The following is a 14,739-nucleotide window of genomic DNA, read 5'->3' as shown; positions in this document are numbered from 1 at the left end:
CCAAATCCACCACAGCAGGCGGCTAGTCATGGCGGCTTCGGTTGCAACAGTGACGGAGGAGTGATGGATGTTTTGAGCGATGTTTGCAGACGGGAGTTGAGCCTATGTCATGATCGCTGCTACTGTCTAAAACAAGACGGTGCATTCCGACGCGGAGTACCAAGATACAGATGAGACCTCTCTCCATATTCGGCAAAGCGTTCTAGACTGCCAACATTGTTTCTACGAACATTGTCAAAGGCCTCTCTCCTTTCTACCCTCCCCAGATTATGGCGGTTATCGACACAACATGTACACTCACGGCGACCTGTCGTCCTATTTTATTTTCAGTCATAATCTATTGTCGCACGACCGTACGACCGTTGAATTCAAGCAGTTTCAGTATTACCAACACTCGTTAGCGATTTCCCCAGGCGCGGAAGAACCACGTCGAGATATGCCAGATCCATGGAACCCTCTCTCGCAGGAATTTTGGTACCTCCATCCGTATAGGCAAAGCCATTTTCCAGAAAGAGACCAGCCAGAGTGGCGACGCGCATCCGTTCACAGTCGTCGTCCGAGACGGACCCCAAGTCTTGCTCGAGGCTCTCGTGGAAGAGATCTCGTAGATGTTGCTGCTTGGGATGATAGCAAAAGCCTTTGGCCACCCGGTTCACCCCGAGCATGGTCTCAAGTCCCCCGAGGGACATGCCGAACGGGCCCATGGCCGCCCCAGGCCAGTCACAGACGCCAGTCACGGCTCCAGTCGTTGGGTCTACATGGATGTTGTTCTCCAGGAGGTCGACGTGGTTGGGCACCTGGGGCCAGTCCTCTGTGAAAAGCCGCGGAAGCTGTGCAATGATGCCCTCCAACGTTAGGCGGAAGCGCACGGGCAAGCCCTCTCTGAGCATCGTGAGTTGCTCGACGTACTCGGCCGACAAGACAAGTGGATCGTTGCGCGGCATGGCGGCCGGCGTGTTGTGCCAGGCTGAGGCAAAGAACCTGAACGGACGGTGGGTCGCAGAAGTGAGCGGTATGCACACGTGCGGCGTGGACTTGCATGCGGACGAGGACAGGAGACACACCTGGCAAAGCTCTGAACAGTGGTTGCGAGCAGACGGAAGTCGTCTTTGTGCAGCGCTTCGCGAGCGAGATACATGGAGACGCCGCCCACGTTGGTCATCTTGTACACATGGAGGCTGCCCAGTCGGCCACGGCCCTCGTGCAGCGGCGTGAAGCCCTTGTAGGCTTGTTCGATGTAGCCAAAGAACTCTAGGTCAAAGGGCGAGTTCTGGTTGCGAAACTGCACAATGCACGTGCCCGCCACGACAGTGTAGCTACTTCCGCCCCGGACAGCTGTCGGTGTGACGGACGCGCCGGTCATAGCCGCGGCATAGTCGTTGCACTGATCCTGCGTGATCGGCGCGTTCTGCTCGAAGAAATTTGATATCTGGTATTGTGCCAGCCTTACCATTGTTTGCTCCATTGCGCCGTGTGCCAATGGAAGCAACCTGTACCTCGCAGAGATGGCGGTGTCTGTGACGCAATGGGAGTTGAAGCAGCTGGGGGTGCAACGGCTCCTTGGGGGCTGACCGAGCCAGGGACCTGGCACGTGCAAATTTGTATGTGTGTGGCGCATCGTCTGGGATCAGGGCTGTGCACCAGTGCCGTACTCATCTCGACTTTGGGTCGAATTGGCCATAATGTTCATAAACTTGAACGCAAACAAGAAAAAATGAGAACAAGGGATGATATGAATGCATAGTTGAATGATGTACAATATAATAGCATGGCAGTGGAGTCCAGGGCAGTGGCGGAAATTCAAACGAAACCAACGAAGTGAGAAGCATTGCTTTGAAACAAGAGACCAAGAGTCCACATGCAGAGGAAACTGAAACGATGACAAGTATACCATCAGACCACCAAAGAGAACCTCACCCGCCAACCCAAGACGCCGAACTTTGAACAAAGTCGAATACAAAAACCAAAAAAGGGAACACAACGAGAACACCCTACCATCCAATGATGCCAAAAACAGCATGCCAATCTCCCGTGCCTCACGCCTCAACGATCATACTCTCGCCGGCGTCGTCGGCATCATCATCGCCGTCGTTGGTGAGCTCGAGGACGCGGGCATACTGCACCGTCAGGCGCTGCAATTCACGGAATTTGCCTAGGCGTGTTAGAGAGATACAACGTGAAAAACCATGGTATACAGTATACACAGCGGGGTAGACATACCTAAGATCATGACGACACCTTTTAACAGCTCTTTGCGATCCCAGCCACACAGGTCGCCCGTCCGGCTGGCCCAGCCAAAGGCGTTGCTGGTGTTCGCCGTCTTTGACAGGGCGGTGGTGGTCGTTGTCGGGTCCTGCAGGACGCCGCCGAGCAGACTGTTGAGCAGCTCCTCCACTTTGCCGCGCAGGCCTTCGGTGCCCAGTCGCTTGGCGTACATGAACAGGTACAGTCGGAACTCGTCGCGGGCGCCGAGCTGCAGGGCCCCGGCAATGCGGTTCTCGAGGTGGGCGATGCTGACGCTGGCCTCGAAGCCCTCGAAGCCGTCGCGCGCCAGCAGGGTCTTGATGAGGCGCTGCAGGGTATAGGCGCGGCCCTTGAGGAGGAACTCGTTGGTGGTGTGGCGTTCCAAATAGGGAATGATGCCGGACGAGACGGTAGCGGAGGTCGTTTCGGCGGCGCTGGCGTCCTTTGCAATCGACGGCACCCCGTTGGCGGCCACATCGGCGGCGGTGACGGGACCCACCGCAGTGGTCTGCAGCGCGCTGACGCTGCTGTCGTTGCTATTCCAGTACTGGCTGCCAACGGCCCACCACGACTCGGACAGGCGCTGCCACGTGTAGAGATTGGGCGCGTAGTAGTAGCCGTCGCCGTTGCTGAGGGTGACCACAATGTGGCCATTTGAGTTCAGGTGGGCCGACGTCACGCCGGGTCCTGCGGTGGCCGAGTGTTGGTGCAGCGAGTGGATGGCAATGTCCAGGATTGGCGCCAACGACACAGGCGGATGCGGTGATTGCATGGTCCGGACGTTCCACACATACGCGAGTCCAACGGCAGTCACACAGAGCAGCCAGTGCTCGCGGCACTCGACAATCACAGGCTGTGCCTCGAGAATCATGGCGTTGATGAGCCGGCGGCCGGCGGGCGTCCAGATATAGACGGTGCCGTCCTCGCAGGCGGCAGCCCAAAAGTGCTTGTTGCCCGTCACTAGGAGCACGGCCTTGGGCAAAAAGTCTTGCCACACGAGCTCGCCGCGTTTGGTCACGGTAATGTGGGACGGGTCGCGGAACTGGTCCGGGTTGCGGGCCTCGAAGACGAGGTTTTCCGAGATGCGCGACGCCTCATCGGGGGTGCTCTCGCCCTGCAGCACGCCCTTTTCGAGGGGCCGCAGGATGTGGGCGCGCACTTTGGGGATACCGAGCCGCACCTGGGAGATGGACAGAGCGGGGCTGATGACGGCAGGTCGGATGAACTCGGGCGTCGGTACGATGCCGCGTGGCGCAGCTTGCAAGGTGGCCGGCTCTGTGCCGTCAATGCCGTTGGTGAGGATGGGTGTTGGCCCGGTCGGCGTCGCTCCAGCAGCGCCTGTCAACCCGCTCGAGCGCTTAGCAGACGGGTCGGTCGCGTCATCCTCGCCTTCTAGAACCACAGCGGCTTTCCGCTTCGTGCCCAGCAACATGGACGCGATGCCACCACTCGGCAGTCCGTCCACCGGCCGTGACAGGTCGAGAATGGTCTGGGGGGTGTCAGCTTGACTGGGTTTCCCTGTACTTGATGTGCCGACAAGCTGCGACTGCGGCAGCGAAGACTGGCCGGTTCCGGACGACGAGACGAGGAGAGGTGCGACGCGCTTCTTGCCGTCTTTCGTAATGGTCACACGCGATTTCAGTGTTTGTATTCGCTCGGCGCGCTTCTCTGCCGTCTCTTCCTCTGCGGACTTGGGTTCTGTTGCGGCGGGTGCAGCAGCGTCTGCCTTGTCCTTGTCTTCTTTGCCGTCTTTGCCGTCCTTCGCATCGCCATTCGCGTTCGCGTCACTCCCAGACTTGGTCTTGGGCGGCGTCCCGTTTGTTGTCGCGGCGCCCGGCTGGGGTGTGCTGGCACCGCTCGCCCCGCTGGCGTCGCCCATGAGCGCGCCCATGCGTGATTCGGCGCCGCGCAGCTCGCCGGCCTTGCTGTGGGCCTCGAGATGCAGGCCGTCGACGTCCTCGGCGATGCCCATGCCTTTGCGGGAGGCGCCGAACTTTTGCAGGGCCTTGTCGGTCTCTTCGGACTGGGCGACCCAGCCGAGCTCGCCCTCTTCAAACTTGGCGACGACGATGCTGCCGTCGAGACTGGAGGCAAAGACCGTCTGGCCGTCGGGGGTCCAGGCGAGGTCGGAGATGGACTTGGAGGCGATGTCCTGGAGGATGACGAGGGGCCGCGACGTATTCGTGTTCCAGATGCTGAGCGTCTTGTCCTGGCCGGCCGAAGCGATCACCGTGACCAAGCTCTCGCCTTCGCGCGCCGCGCTGTTGTTGCCATTGCCATTGCTCAGACCGTTGGATGACTCTCCGTTGGGCGTCGGCTTCTTGGTGTAAAAGAGGCGCGGCGAGAACATGCAGACTTCGGTGGGACCCTCGTGGCCGATGAGGTTGATCTCGCTGTCCCAGCGCGTGCGCTCGATGATGGCGACGGAGCTGACAGGGCCGTTGACGGCGTTGGGGGCGGCGATGTGGTTGCCGTCGGGCGACCAGGAGCAGCGCCGAAAGTAGGTGGTGAGTGGCGAGCTCTTGAAGGGGGCGCTGATGGTGGTCTCGAGGACAAAGTTGTTGAGCAGATCGTGCTGGGTGGCGTTGGGCGGCGGCGGCGTGAACTTGAAGATCTTGATGGTGCGGTCGTCGCTGGCCGTCGCGAAGAACTTGTTGGCCGGGTCGAACGTGGCGCCTTTGACATGGCTCTGATGCACCGACAGGGTCTTGAGCTTCTCGAACGTGTGGCCCGACCAGACAACAACCTTGGAGTCGAGGCCGACCGACACGAGAATGGACGAATCGTGCGACCACGCCAGGTCCTGGACGTCGTTCTCGTGGCCAATGAGGCGCTTGTAGGTCTTCCAGTTCTCGACGGGCGGCGGCTCGTTGGTGCCAAAGGAAGCGGTGTGGGAGGGGGCAGACGCCTCGAGGCGGTAGATGCAAATGATCTTGTCGTCGGCGCCAGAGGCGAGGTAGCGGCCGTTGGGCGAGAAGCGGACGGAGTGGATGGTGCCGAGGTGGTGGCTCATGTGGCAGAGCTGGCGCGGCTCGGTGTAGGAGGCGTTGTTGGAGTTGTAGATGGCCTCGGTGGACCAGACGCGGACGTGGCCATCGCCGCCGGCCGTGGCCAGTCTCTTGCCATCGGGCGAGACGTGGCAGCTGTAGACCTCAAAGTCTTTTTGTTCGCCTGGGCGTGTGGGTTAGTGTGTGTCAGTGTGTGGTGTGTACAAACGTTCATGTGTATGATCCATGTGAACGGGAATACAGTGTCTGCCGTCCAACCTACCGCTGTGGCTCAGCCAAGATGGCTTGATTAGATGCATCGTGGCCGAGATGCGGCCGCGCTGACCATGTCTTGCGCCGCACGGGGGTGCCGCTGCTGACGGATTCGCAATCGATTGGGTGGGCCTGAGTCTGCAATGATGACTGCGAGTGTCGGAGGGACGCAGAGGAGGGACGGAGTGATGCTGGACGTTGGGAGGTCGCCGGTGGTGAGGAAGCACAGGAAGCTCAGAAAGCTCAAAATGGCCAAATCGATCGTGGGAAGTCGCGACAAACGGCAGAATGGGGCGCGACTCCAAATGGGGCGCGCTAAGAGGAAAGTGCATGCTGAGCATGAGCATGGGCAAGAGCAACAGCAGAAGGAGCAACCCACCGGGCAGCGCAGGGTAGGAAGGCGCTGATTGGTGGTGGCAGGTGTGGGTGCGGTCTGCTGGCTCCATATTGAGCAGCAAAACCTGGGATTGCAATTCGGCGATTTACAGTGGGCACCACACGCCGAACGTTGTGAGGCCTGTGACGTTTAATACGTAGTGCTAACTGACCTGAACCTAACATTGCTTTCACATCTGGCCCTTCTGATGCCATCGCGAGTTTGACCAGCGAACAAACAAAGCTTCCAGAACACAGAATATTATCGAAACAGGCGATACGGGATCCTGAATTCTTTTACAAACATAGTACATAAATGCATAACATAGCTTCGTATAGCCAACAAGCTCCGTTTTCTACATTCCCGACCGAGAGCGACCGTTTTCGCTTCCCAGCCGGAAGTTGCCTTGCATAAGCTGCGACTCTGAGCGTTGAGCTCCTTTGCAGCGCTCCATCTCTTGCTTCCCCGAGGACCTTCCATGTTCCAAGAACTATCCAAAAAGAAAAAAAAATACATAGTCACAAAGTATTAACAGACAAAAATAGCACAAAGCCACGGTCCCAGTCACTGTCAGTTCAACTTCCCACACGCTCCGTTCATGAAGCAGCGACAGGTTCGGTCGTCTTGGGGACAGACTTGGACTGACCGACGAGGGGGGCCTTGGGCTTGAACGAGGGACGGTTAGCTGAATGTCGACACAATGGAAAGGGAACGGCCCGCAAACGATCCGGGAAGGGTGATTCTCTTACCTTATTTTCCGTCTTGCCGGCAGCTTTCTTGACAACCTTTTTCGTCGCCGCCTTGGCCTATCTGGTGTATTAGTGGACGATCTCTCGAGTCGAGAGCCACAAGTTGCGGCCACATTGTTCACGAGACATATTTGGAGACACACCTTGGCAACAGCACCCTCCTTCTTGGACACCTCCTTCTGGGAGATTTCCTTCTTGGGCGCTGCCTTCTTCTTGGTGACGCCTGTCGGCTTCGCAGCAGCAGCAGCAGCTGTTGCAGGCTTGGCCGCCGCCTTGGGCTTGGTGGACGTCTTGTGCGCAATAACGGGAGCCGTGTCGACCGTCTGGAAGACGCGCGGCGCAGCGTGGCCGGTCTGCGAGCGGGTGCCTTCGCGAGCCATGGCGGAAGAGGAGGAAGATTGGCGGGATATGGCACAAATATGACGAGTGCCGGTGATTTTCGTATGCAATGCGCGAATGCGATGGACAGGGAAACGAAGAAGACGATGAGAATCAGCTTAATTCGAAGCAACAGAGGAAATGCTACGAGACTGATCTTGGGCGTAGAGCGACGCAGCCGTCGCAACGAAACCGTTCTGTGTCTTGCGAACCCAACAAAGTTGCGGCAAAATATTGTCGTGCGAGACAAAGAGGAAGAGAAAATGGATGACGACAATGGGCAAAGGGAAAAGGAGAAGGAAATGAAGACGGGACGTCAACAAGAAATCCAGGCGGCAAGAAAAAGGAGCGCAGAGGGCAGGAGCAGGCCTGAGAATCTGCGGCCAGGACCAGGCGCAGCCAGACTCCGAAATCACAACAAACCGAAAAGAGAAGGAGGGGCCAGAAACCGACGAGGTGGCTTCCGTAGGAGCTGCTCTGTCGTATTGGCCGTTGCGGCAACGCAATGCAACGATGGCAGTGAGTGCAGCGGCTGCAGCAACGCAGCTGCAGCACGGACTGGACTGACTGCCGCCACCGAAAACAGTGACAGTACTGAATGCTGCGACTTGCGACATGCGACATGCGACTTGCGACTTGCGCACATGCACGGCATGAAATTGGCAGGGCTGGGATCAAGATACAGAGGTGCTGCAGCCCTCCCATCGCACCTGCCTGCCACCTGTGAGATTACTTCTTGCCTGCAGGAGGGACTCCCAGCAGTGCTTTCCCGATTGGTGCACGTCAAATAATTACAGACTACGGAGTACTCCGATCCTGTAACTGTGCTGTCATGTTTGCTTCTAAATCTGCGTTGTATTTCTTGCTGCGCTGCGTATTTTTATTTTGAGGTCACTTTCAAGAAAATGGCAAGCAAATACATCGCGTCTTGGAGTATACAGAAGGCTCCCTAAAGAAAACAAAAAATGTGTACGAATGAAAAATGACTTTTCAATTTTTGAAAATATATCGAGGATAAATACATTCACGTGAGATTCAAGTGAGATATCAAGTGAAAAAATAAATATAATAAAAAAAAAAAAAAAAAAAAAAAGAAAGTGTCTGGTTTCCAATTCTGCATACACATTTCCGCAACTACCCCTTGACGGACAAAAATGTGAACATTACCCAACCAATACAGGAGCATAGTTAAAAATCTTTTGATTTTGATTAGTCTTTCCTTTACATGTATCGTTATTTTGCTGTCATTTACTTGGTGCCTGTTGCTGCGTATCCTGCCGCCGCATGGCTCAACTTTGCATTCTTGGGAGCCTGGGCCGCACAGACTCCGGCGGTTTGGAAAATTTATATGCTCGCCTTCTGGGACGTGCTTTTCAAAGCGCCTGGCCTGCACATTTTCGATGGCACGTACCTGCCGAATCTCGACTGGAACATGATTGACGTCGTTATCCTCGTTATCTGGAAACGTCCTCGAATCTGTCGAGGCGTTCACCCACGACCCCATGCACGGCACCACAGTCACCTCGCCCGTCTTCCACGGATGGCCAAACCACTTTTGGAAGCACAACACAGCCAACCGCGCGTTCGTGGCTGTCACGATGAACTTTGTCATCTAGGGAATGTCCGCTTGGATTGCCATAGTAGTCTGCCCAGCCATCGAGGCACGGCGCTTCACCAAGGGCTTGAGCGCTGGCGGTCTCTGATGGCCCAGGTCAGTTCGCAACCTACACAACGGCGATGAGGATGTCTCCATGATTCTCTGATGTGATGGGAGATGGCTCATACTCTTATATCTTGGCTGGCTTTTGTTTTAGGGCCCTTCCGCGGTTTCCAAGGCGAATACGACGCTTGAGACTTTGAAAGCTGAATTATGCCGTACTGTACGTCATAATACGATGGACATTGTAAACAAGGAGATGATGACCCATAATTGAGTCACGTGCACCTTCGCCCTTTGTGGAGCTCATCCTTCAGCGCATCTCGGCACTGGTGACGTCTTTTGCGTCCAACGGCAAAGGAGCGGCTTGTGCGAACTCCTTGACAGGCCATTTCGCAAATTTCCGCCTGCGGTATAAGACGAACCCGTGTACCCCGTACACTTTCGACAGTCCCACTGCCGTCTCAACAGCCCTCTCTCCTCGTGCTCGCTCACCTCGAATCTACCGCAAACAATTTTCGCTAAGTTAAGGGGTCAAGCTGCGACTTGCCTTCGAGAAGGTTGCCACCCCAATGACGTACCCAGCCGCATAGCAACGACATAATCCACCCCGCCGTTGCGCGGGCCATTGTCCGATAACCATGCGTTCCACGACACCCGACGGCGAGCGTGTTGCGTTCCTCAACGGCGGCATTGCGTCGCCGCCGCCGTTTTCCTTGGACGACGATCCCGACCCGGACACCATCAACTCCATCGAAAGTACCGATGCCCATGAAGCCCACCATGGGCTCCTCAGCAAGGCAGATATCCGGCCCTACCGGCCGGCCAGTCGGTGGCGGGTGTGCTGTGGAGGACGCTTGCGCCTCTCGCGCCGAGGCCCCAAACGGCGGCTCTTGGGGCTGGTGCTAAAGTACCTGTTCGGGACCATCTTTGCTCTCCTGGTTTTGACGCCCCTCCTCGCGCCGTCGTACCTCCACCCACCTGCGCACTATACACGCCTGGTCGCCCAGTGCGAGGCCCAGTTCAGCGGACCTGAAGAGGGTCTCGACCGGATACATGGGTGTGCCAACCCGCATCGCGAAAAGGTCTTTATCAGCGTCAGCCTGTACGACAAGGAGGGCCACTTGGCTGCCGGGGCATGGGGCCAGGCCTTGGTTGAGCTTGTGCGCTTATTTGGGCCCAGGAACACCTATGTGAGCATATATGGGAACGGCAGTGGCCGCCACGGCGCCTGGGCCCTCGAGCACCTGCGCCGCCTGCTGCCATGCCGCCATACTGTCGTCTACGACGAGCATGTGCCCCTCGACCGCTTTGCCAACATCACGATGCCCGACGGCAATGTGCGCACAAAACGGCTAGCCTACCTCTCCGAGATGCGCAACCGCGCGCTGCGCCCGCTCGACACGCTCGGGGGCGTCGATGGCATTGTCTTTGACAAGGTCCTGTTTCTCAACGACGTCGCGTTCCGCCCCATCGACGCCGCCCAGCTGCTCTTCAGCACCAACCAGGACGCCGAGGGCCACGCGCAGTACCTGTCCGCCTGCGCGCTCGACTACAAGAACCCTTTTTTGTTTTACGACCTGTACGCCCAGCGCGACGCCGAGGGCTTCTCCAACGGCCTGCCCCTGTTTCCCATCTTCAGCCGCGCGGGCATGGGCCTCTCGCGCGCTGACATGCTCGCCCAAACCGACGCCGTCCGTGTCCAGTCCTGCTGGGGCGGCATGGTCGCTATGCAGGCCGCGTACCTGCAGCACCGTAACGATTCGCTGCCGCGCCCCGATTTCCATAAACCTGGCAGCCACGTCATCGACCCGATACATCCGACGGGCATTGTAGCGCCCGTCCGGTTCCGCTACGAGCCCGAGATCTTCTTCGACGCCTGCGAGTGCTGCCTGTTGCATGCCGACGTGTCCCAGGCCGCCCGTGTCGCCACAGAGCCCGCTTTCCAGTCTCTCAGCAAAGGTGTCTTTGTCAACCCGTATGTGCGCGTTGCCTACGACTGGACCACGCTCGACCGTCTGCGCATCGTCCAGCGCTGGGAGCGTCTCTTTGCCCTCCCCCAGGCGATCATCTCGTACTTTGCCTCGCTGCCCACGCACAACCCGTACCGTCTCGTCAAGGAGGGCGATGCTTTTATCGAAGAGGTCTGGAGCAACACAGCCAATGCCTGGACGCTCGAGTCGCGTACTGGCCGCAACGGCATGTTCTGTGGTGTGCGCGAGATGCAGCTGCTGGATACGGCCCCGCGCCAGGGCGACAAGAACTGGGCCAATGTGCACATTCCCACGGGCCAGGCACTCGACTTTCCGAGTTGACGGAAGAGTGGAGAGGTTGAAACATAATGAAACTTAGAATAATTACATGGCGTTTTTGTTCTTTTCTTCTTTTTGGATACCACATTGGCAGGCGTTCTTTTCATTTTTGACTCATCATATGGTGAGCCGATATTGCATTCTTCTGCGTACTTACATATCTGCATATATATCGTCGTACAGACTTGAATACCTTCAACATGGCATAATTTCATAACATTGAATATCACATATTGACTCTCGCGCCTTCCTTGCACGAACGCCTGAACGGGTGTGTGATGGTGACGGCCACCAACCGACTTACTCCAAACTGCCCTACTCTGTATCCTCCGGGTGGAACACAAGGGCACGCACCTCGATGCTTTGCCGCGGCGGTGCGTCCGATCCTCTGCCAAAGGCCGGATCATCAAATGCCGTGTGCGGCACCCGCCGCGCACGCCCGTCCGTCTTGCTGTCAAAGCACTTGATCAGCAGCGCCTCGTCCGGCGCCAGCCCCGACTTGAAGAACCACCGGTGCCCGCTCTCGTAGCGCACCTGGTACGTCTCGCCCTCGCGGTCCTTGAGCACCAGGCCCGTCGGCACGAGCGCCTCCTCGCCGACCGAAGCCGCTTCGGCCACCGCCAGCGGGTCCCGCAAGACGGGGTTTTCAATCGGCCGCCACACATTGATAATCTGCACGCGGCCGCGCAGCAGCTTCTCTGCGTCCTCGGCCGGCAGGTGGTGCGGCACGCGCGACAGGGCCGCGCGGTACGACTGGTCAATGTGCACGCGCTGCACGGGGCCGCGACGGGACCGGTCGAAGTTCCGCTGGCCATCGTCCTCCGGGGGGTCGCGGCGGATGGTGTGGTCAAAGATAAAGACACGAGACGCGCCCGTCACGTCTTTGAGGAGCTGCTCCGTCTCCGGGTAGTACGACGCCCGGATCTGGTCGTCGTCGCGGAATTCCGTCTCGGTGGCCGGGCGCGCGACAAACTGGAAGCCGTTGCCGTCCAGAGTATACTTGGCCTCGTCGCCCGACACGTCGTGCACCGTAACGGTGTGCGGCTCGGCCTCGCGGTAGTACGTCTCGGGCCGGTCGTAGTAAGTTGCGTGCGGAGGCGAGCCGTCGGCGTTGGGCTTGTAGTAGTTGAGCGTGGTCTGGACATGGCGCTGTGTTGAGTGCGCTGTGGGCAACGTGGAACCGACTTGCGGCCCGGCCAGAGGCGACTGAATTGCAGCAGCGGCCATTGTGTGGTATTGAAGACAAGATGTAAATGAAAATTGTTCTGTGGATATTAGGTGAGAGTATTTCGAGGAAAGTCAGGTTGAAAATTTACTAGTAAAACAAAAAAGAGAGTTAACTTTTGGATGTAAAAATGTTGTCTACAACATCAAGGGAATATATAATGGTTGCCATCTTCCTTTGTCCGTTATTTGCGACAGCAATCGCGGTGTTGGGCTTTGCAGTGGCTCCGTTTGGCTCACCATTGCGTGCTCACGGCACGCCATCTCGGCCAACCACATATGTTGCGTGGTGATCCGGAACGTTACGACAATTTGTAAGAACGTCGGAATTGCAGTTGACTTTGTATTTGTCAGTACGGATGAACTAGTACTGTCATGGATTGGGGAACGGAGGGTCTGCCATCAGGATTCCGCCGACAATTTGCTCTCCGCGACTCTGACATCCAGCCTCAAGGCTCCGTATGCATGAGCCGGTATTCTCCGCCTCATTATTCTTGTCCTGTGTTCTCACTCTTCTCTAATTACCATTCACCCACAAATCGTCCAATGCACCTGTTTCCAATACATCTGAGCCGACCAAGTCCCTCTCCTCTTTCTTCTTGATACGCTCGGCGCGCTTGTCGTCGCCGCGCTGAAGTTGTTCTTCAGTTGGACCACTTTGGTACGAATGAACGTAGAGTGGCCGTCTCATGCTCTTGACCAACGCCCGTAAGCGGTCAAGGACAGGTTCCGGTGTGGCTTGGGCACCTTTGGTGGTATCACTGCCACCTGCAGAAACCGTCGCCCGTGTTGGCAGAGGTTGTCTTGCTAGCAATATCGGGTTTGCTGCTTCCGATACCACCGCGTGTAGAATGTGAACCAAGAGACCAAGCTGTCTGGTCGCGTCATTGCCGGCGGCGTGTTGCTTATGGTACGAAGTTTTCCGCCGTTTGATGTCCTCAAACACTCCATCGACAATCTGCTCGACGTGGACCGACTCGCGAAAGTACAGACCGGCCGCCTTCAATGCGTCTCCTAATCTTGGCGTATTTTGAACAGAGGGTTCGTCTGGGCGCGACAATGACTTGACTAAACATTCAACGTCGACGCAAGCCGCAAATGTCATGTCTTCGCGGACGGAGATGAGCTCGTTGTCCAGGTGGTATGCCTCTGGGCCGATGTGGTACACGACCAAAACTAGAGGCGGTTGCTGCCGGTCAGGCGAGCTTGTGTCGACATGGGTACCGGCGCTGGAAGTGGTATTCGAGTGTGCAACCAAAATGGCCTTCAACTTGGCCGTCACGGCTGGCGCAAGATCAGCGGCGTCCACCCACTGGGCCGTGCCAAATTGGAGAATAGGTCGTCGGTACCCATTGCCTCTCTTGATCTTGTGCTTTCCGTTCTCGCGAAATGAATATGTTTTCACTCCGTATGCGTCGACAAGGCTGTCCATATCTGAGGGTGGCCTGTCACCATGGCCGCTTGCCAGTTGACAGAGTGTGGGTGCCGGGAGAACAGAGAGGGCTAGCTCCGAGATGTCTGGCGTGCCTTTGGTGTCTAGCGACACAAAGACAGCGTCTCTGTTGTTGTGGATGTACTGCTGGAGTGCATCGACGTCACCAAGGAATGGGACGTTCATCTTTTTTCAGGTGGTCGACCTTGGACCACTCACTGTCATCTTTGGCATTGTGGTGTCGGTTCGCTAGTCGATGCTCCTGTCGATAGTACGGCGGAGGGAAGGAAAAGAAGGAAAAGAAGCAGTAAAAAGGATTCAAGTCAGTAGGCGAAACATTAAAGACACAGCGCGGATTGATTTGGGGTGTCCTGCGAATAAAAACTGCGGTGGACAAAACTCGAATTTATGTGTCTGCTCTCTAAAAATACTTTTCGCTGATGAGGGTACATGACACTGTACTGTCACTTGACGGCGTGGCAAATTGCATAACCTTCTCGTGCGACATAGTCTTCCCGAGTCAGTCCTTTTATAGCATAACCAAGGAGGAGATTGTTGTTTCTAGTGGGATTAAATATGTTTCTATGCCTTTAAACGATAGAGTAAAAGGAAAGAACCGACGATGTTCTGGTGAGGAAGGCGCGATGTGATGTAGACGTTGTCAACACGTCGATTGTGGGGGTGGAGCAGCCCAGTTCGGTACCAAACAGTGGGGAGCTAAAGTGGGTCTAGTGCAGATCTCACCGCTAACCGGCCCACTGTAGATCCAGCCCAAGCAGAGCTTTGTGGGCTGTGATTGAAATGTCGTGGCGTTGGCCCTCCAAACCCCATACTGGGAAAATGGGCAAGGAACTTTATTTTATACCTCGTCCGAAAATACACGACACGGTGTTGTGTACGTGAATGACGTTTGTATACTGCTACGACGACATTTAGCAGGTCAATGGTAGGGAACTCAAGGCCGTTAAGTATGATGTAAATTTTGAAAATGTGATTGTGGGAACAAAAACGTTGCAAGTTCTGGTACAATCAACCTGAAAAAAAGACTCAAAAAAAGAAACAGAAACGGATTTAGAAAGTAAACTAAACTTGCTTGTGTATCTGCTG

At 56.5% G+C, this 14,739-nt stretch overlaps 6 protein-coding genes across 6 annotated transcripts; 1 reads left to right on the top strand and 5 right to left on the bottom strand.

The window, feature by feature from the left end:
* Positions 1–368: 368 nt before the first annotated feature.
* On the bottom strand, positions 369–1,465 carry SPSK_09485 (uncharacterized protein; the record flags this gene model as incomplete). Its single annotated transcript, XM_016736057.1, has 2 exons — positions 369–981; positions 1,065–1,465. 2 exons carry the CDS (start codon positions 1,463–1,465, stop codon positions 369–371), a joined length of 1,014 nt encoding a protein of 337 aa, XP_016587979.1.
* Positions 1,466–2,036: 571 nt separating this feature from the next.
* Positions 2,037–5,950, bottom strand: SPSK_08344 (protein HIRA/HIR1; the record flags this gene model as incomplete). The annotated part of the gene is made up of 3 exons (XM_016734944.1): positions 2,037–2,152; positions 2,221–5,415; positions 5,515–5,950. 3 exons carry the CDS (start codon positions 5,948–5,950, stop codon positions 2,037–2,039), a joined length of 3,747 nt encoding a protein of 1,248 aa, XP_016587978.1.
* Positions 5,951–6,476: 526 nt separating this feature from the next.
* SPSK_09911 (uncharacterized protein) lies at positions 6,477–7,009 on the bottom strand (the record flags this gene model as incomplete). The annotated part of the gene is made up of 3 exons (XM_016736478.1): positions 6,477–6,545; positions 6,630–6,686; positions 6,773–7,009. 3 exons carry the CDS (start codon positions 7,007–7,009, stop codon positions 6,477–6,479), a joined length of 363 nt encoding a protein of 120 aa, XP_016587977.1.
* Positions 7,010–9,305: 2,296 nt separating this feature from the next.
* Positions 9,306–10,979, top strand: SPSK_09026 (uncharacterized protein; the record flags this gene model as incomplete). Its single annotated transcript, XM_016735607.1, has 1 exon — positions 9,306–10,979. The coding sequence occupies one exon, from the start codon at positions 9,306–9,308 to the stop codon at positions 10,977–10,979; it is 1,674 nt and encodes a 557-aa protein (XP_016587976.1).
* Positions 10,980–11,291: 312 nt separating this feature from the next.
* SPSK_10897 (uncharacterized protein) lies at positions 11,292–12,203 on the bottom strand (the record flags this gene model as incomplete). The annotated part of the gene is made up of 1 exon (XM_016737136.1): positions 11,292–12,203. The coding sequence occupies one exon, from the start codon at positions 12,201–12,203 to the stop codon at positions 11,292–11,294; it is 912 nt and encodes a 303-aa protein (XP_016587975.1).
* A 514-nt stretch (positions 12,204–12,717) lies between these two features.
* Positions 12,718–13,818, bottom strand: SPSK_09480 (uncharacterized protein; the record flags this gene model as incomplete). Its single annotated transcript, XM_016736052.1, has 1 exon — positions 12,718–13,818. One exon carries the CDS (start codon positions 13,816–13,818, stop codon positions 12,718–12,720), a length of 1,101 nt encoding a protein of 366 aa, XP_016587974.1.
* Between the last annotated feature and the right edge of the window lie 921 nt (positions 13,819–14,739).

The sequence above is a fragment of the Sporothrix schenckii genome, assembly GCF_000961545.1.
Source record: "Sporothrix schenckii 1099-18 chromosome Unknown Cont44, whole genome shotgun sequence".
Lineage (NCBI taxonomy): Eukaryota > Fungi > Ascomycota > Sordariomycetes > Ophiostomatales > Ophiostomataceae > Sporothrix > Sporothrix schenckii.
Note: the sequence above shows the minus strand (reverse complement) of the source record. Positions and strands in the feature narration are given on the sequence as shown.